The sequence below is a fragment of the Capra hircus genome, chromosome 19 (genome assembly GCF_001704415.2).
Source record: "Capra hircus breed San Clemente chromosome 19, ASM170441v1, whole genome shotgun sequence".
Lineage (NCBI taxonomy): Eukaryota > Metazoa > Chordata > Mammalia > Artiodactyla > Bovidae > Capra > Capra hircus.
In genome coordinates, this window is record NC_030826.1 from 23,988,398 (window position 1) to 23,991,518 (window position 3,121).

Sequence of the window (3,121 nt, forward strand, 5' to 3'; positions counted from 1 at the left end):
CGTCACTAGTCACCAAGGAAATGCAGATCGAACTATATTGAGATGAAACCACAGATGTGTGGAGATGGATGCTAATTTTTAAAAAAAGGTAACAAATGTTGGAGAAGATGTGGAGAAATTGGAACCATTATATGCTATTAGCTATATATCCAAAGGAAGTGAATTCAGGACCTCAAAGTGGTATCTGCATCCCCATATTTATTGCAGCATTATTCACAATAGCCAAGATTTGCAATCAACCAAAGGTCCATCAACAGATGAATGGACTTTTTAAATGCGTATACACATACAAAGGACTATTATTCAGCACTTAAAACAAGAAAGTAATTCTGCCATTTGTGAGGCCGTGGATGAACCTGGAGGACTTTACGTAAGTGAACCTGCTGAGCTTTTGGGGAAACCCCATAAGGTGTGTTGATCAATTCCAAATAAGTAAGTAGAGAGAGACACCCTTGAAGAGTGAGGCTGGCAACTAGACTCTGGCTTCCTTCCCCATACCTGAGGGAATAACTTAGGACACCAGCTGTGAGTTAGTTCTCAGGTAAAGACAAACTAAACTATTGTAGCAAAGAAAATAGAAAGTTCACTTGAGGTTGAGGTCAGGTCAAAAAGACAATGGAGTCACGAAAATAAATGAGAGGAGAAAAGGTTAAGGGAGAGAATAATGTGAACCTTTGCAGAAGAAGATGGAAGGAAGAATCTGTATTCAATAACGAAAAGCTTCTTTTAGCAGAGGAGTGAGAATTTTGAGTTTTGACCTGAGAGGACAGGATATTATTTAAAGCAGGGTTTGGGTTTAAAAAAAACAAACAAACAATAAATTGTAAGGCGAATGCAGAGAAAAAGAGAGCAAGCCAGGCAGTCAGGCAAGAAAAAAAAATTTAATGGAGGGAAAAGAGAGGGTGGCTGGCCTTAAGGAGAACCAGTGTCCTCCCTTTCTGACAGAGTCCTTCTTATACCCGACCAATGAAAAATTCTCGGAAAGGATGGGCACGTAGCTGGAGGTCTAGAATCTGGTGGTCTTGCAGCTTTGAGAAGATAGGCGGCAGTGAGATAACAGGACGCCATTAGGGCAATTTGGTCAGTCTTGCAGATCACTGTGATTTTATTCTTCGTTTGCAAGGTCGACATAAGGAGCCATCTTGTCAATAAGACCCCACATGGGCCCTATCATAAATTAGTTAACAACTTAAGACAAAGATCAAGTAAAACTTTTTAAATGATGCTTCTTAGAATTACTTGGGAAAAACGAGAGAAAGCCCTTGCCTGCAGGTCACTGACATCCCCTTTTTGAGTCCAGCTGTTGAAGCCTCGCACTCTGGGAAACAAATTCAGAAGGACAATGCAGATAGTGGAGTGCAGTTTGTTACACCTGCGGGCCTAAGGCAGAGTCTCCTCTTAGCCAAGGACCCTGACCAGTTTTTCTGAAAACCTTATATACCCTCAGTGTACATGCTCAAATCCACCTCCCCAAATTCCCTGAAACTAGTCTGAACAAAGGAAAAGAAAGATAAACTCAAAGTTAACCCGTGATCCACAGGCCTTAAGTCTAGGTAATTAACAATGGATAATTATCAATAGGTCTGTGGTCACACCCCAATAAGCATAATAGAATGCATGAGTCTATTCAGTTTCACAGATAATTAGGGTATTCTTCGGAGGGTCTAGGTAGGAGCCCTGGGGCTCTTCCTTCCGAGGGTCTGGTTTTACAGTTGGTATGTCGTTTTCATAGACGCTGGGTATATAGCTCAAAGTCCACAGTCTGGCCCAAGATGGAGTCCTGCTTTCAAGATAGAGCCTGTTCTGTCTTTTCCTCCTTCACAGCTACATATCTCCGCTTGAGCTTTTACTTTGGCAATTTCTAGCTATGTAATTTAACCAAAAGACCATTGGGGAAAAGATAAGTCTAATATCCCAATTTTAATGTCAATATACCTACTGAATAAAATTGTGTAGAAATCTCAGCTCTACCATTACAGAGAAAAAGGAGTTTTCTTTTTGTAAAAGACTCTTCCCAGGGCTCCCTTCATGTCTCGGTTCCTCAGGCTGTAGATGAAGGGATTCAGCATGGGGGTCACCACAGTGTACATCATAGCCATCACAGTCTCCTTAACAGTAGAATTATTAGCTGATGGGCATAAGTAGAGACCAATAACTGTCCCGTAAAACAGGGACACCACAGTGAGGTGGGAGCCACAGGTGGAGAAGGCCTTGCGGATACCCCTCGCAGAAGGGACCTTGAGGGTGGAGGACACGATTCGAGCATAGGACGTGATGATGAGTAGAAAGGGGATCACAAGAATGAGCCCTCCCGTGATAAATATCACCAGCTCATTCACTCGAGTGTCAGAGCAGGACAGCTTCAGCAGAGCAGACATGTCACAGAAAAAGTGGGCGATCACGTTGTCTTCACAAAAATGCAGCCTGGCCATGAGCAGGGTGTGCAACATGGCATGGAATGTGGTGAGCACCCAGGACAGCACCAGCAGGGAGAGACAGAGCCTGGGGCCCATGATGGCGGTGTAGTGCAGGGGGAAGCAGATGGCCACGTAGCGGTCATAGGCCATGGCCACAAGGAGGAAGCTCTCCAGATCTGCGAAAAACAGGAAGAAGTACATTTGTGTCAGGCAGCCAGCATAGGGGATGGACGGGTCTTGGCTCTGCATGTCCTGTAGCAATTTGGGCATTGTGACAGAGGAGAAGCAGAGGTCAGAGAAAGACAGGTTACTGAGAAAGAAATACATGGGTGTGTGGAGGTGGGGGTCCACTCGAATCAGGAACATTATGAGGAGGTTCCCCAGGACGGTGGTAACATACACGGCCAGGAGCAGAGTGTAGAACAGGCCTTGGTGCTCTGGCTCAGTTGGCAGGCCCAGGAGGAGGAACTCTGAGATGATGGTTTGGTTTCTTGCTGTCATGCTCTGTGTTCAGTATCTTTAGGAGAAAATGATGGTGTCCATTAAACACCTGAATAAAAATGAACATTATGTCTGTTAGTTGGTGGTCAATGATTGATTTCACCGTCATTATCTGTAACAACACTTTGTAACCAGAAATATACTATGTCTCCAAATCCAAGCCACCTTTCAGACTTTTCCTTCATTCCTCATCAATTAGCATG

At 44.1% G+C, this 3,121-nt stretch overlaps 1 protein-coding gene across 1 annotated transcript; it reads right to left on the minus strand.

Annotated features, from left to right (window-relative positions):
* On the minus strand, window positions 1,807–2,918 carry LOC102185949 (olfactory receptor-like protein DTMT). Its single transcript, XM_005693406.2, has one exon. It carries the CDS (start codon window positions 2,916–2,918, stop codon window positions 1,974–1,976), a length of 945 nt encoding a protein of 314 aa, XP_005693463.1. The 3' UTR covers window positions 1,807–1,973.

Excerpts from the sequence above, each read along its gene's own strand:
- LOC102185949 (XM_005693406.2), bottom strand. The coding sequence starts at position 2,918 with ATGACAGCAAGAAACCAAACCATCATCTCAGAGTTCCTCCTCCTGGGC.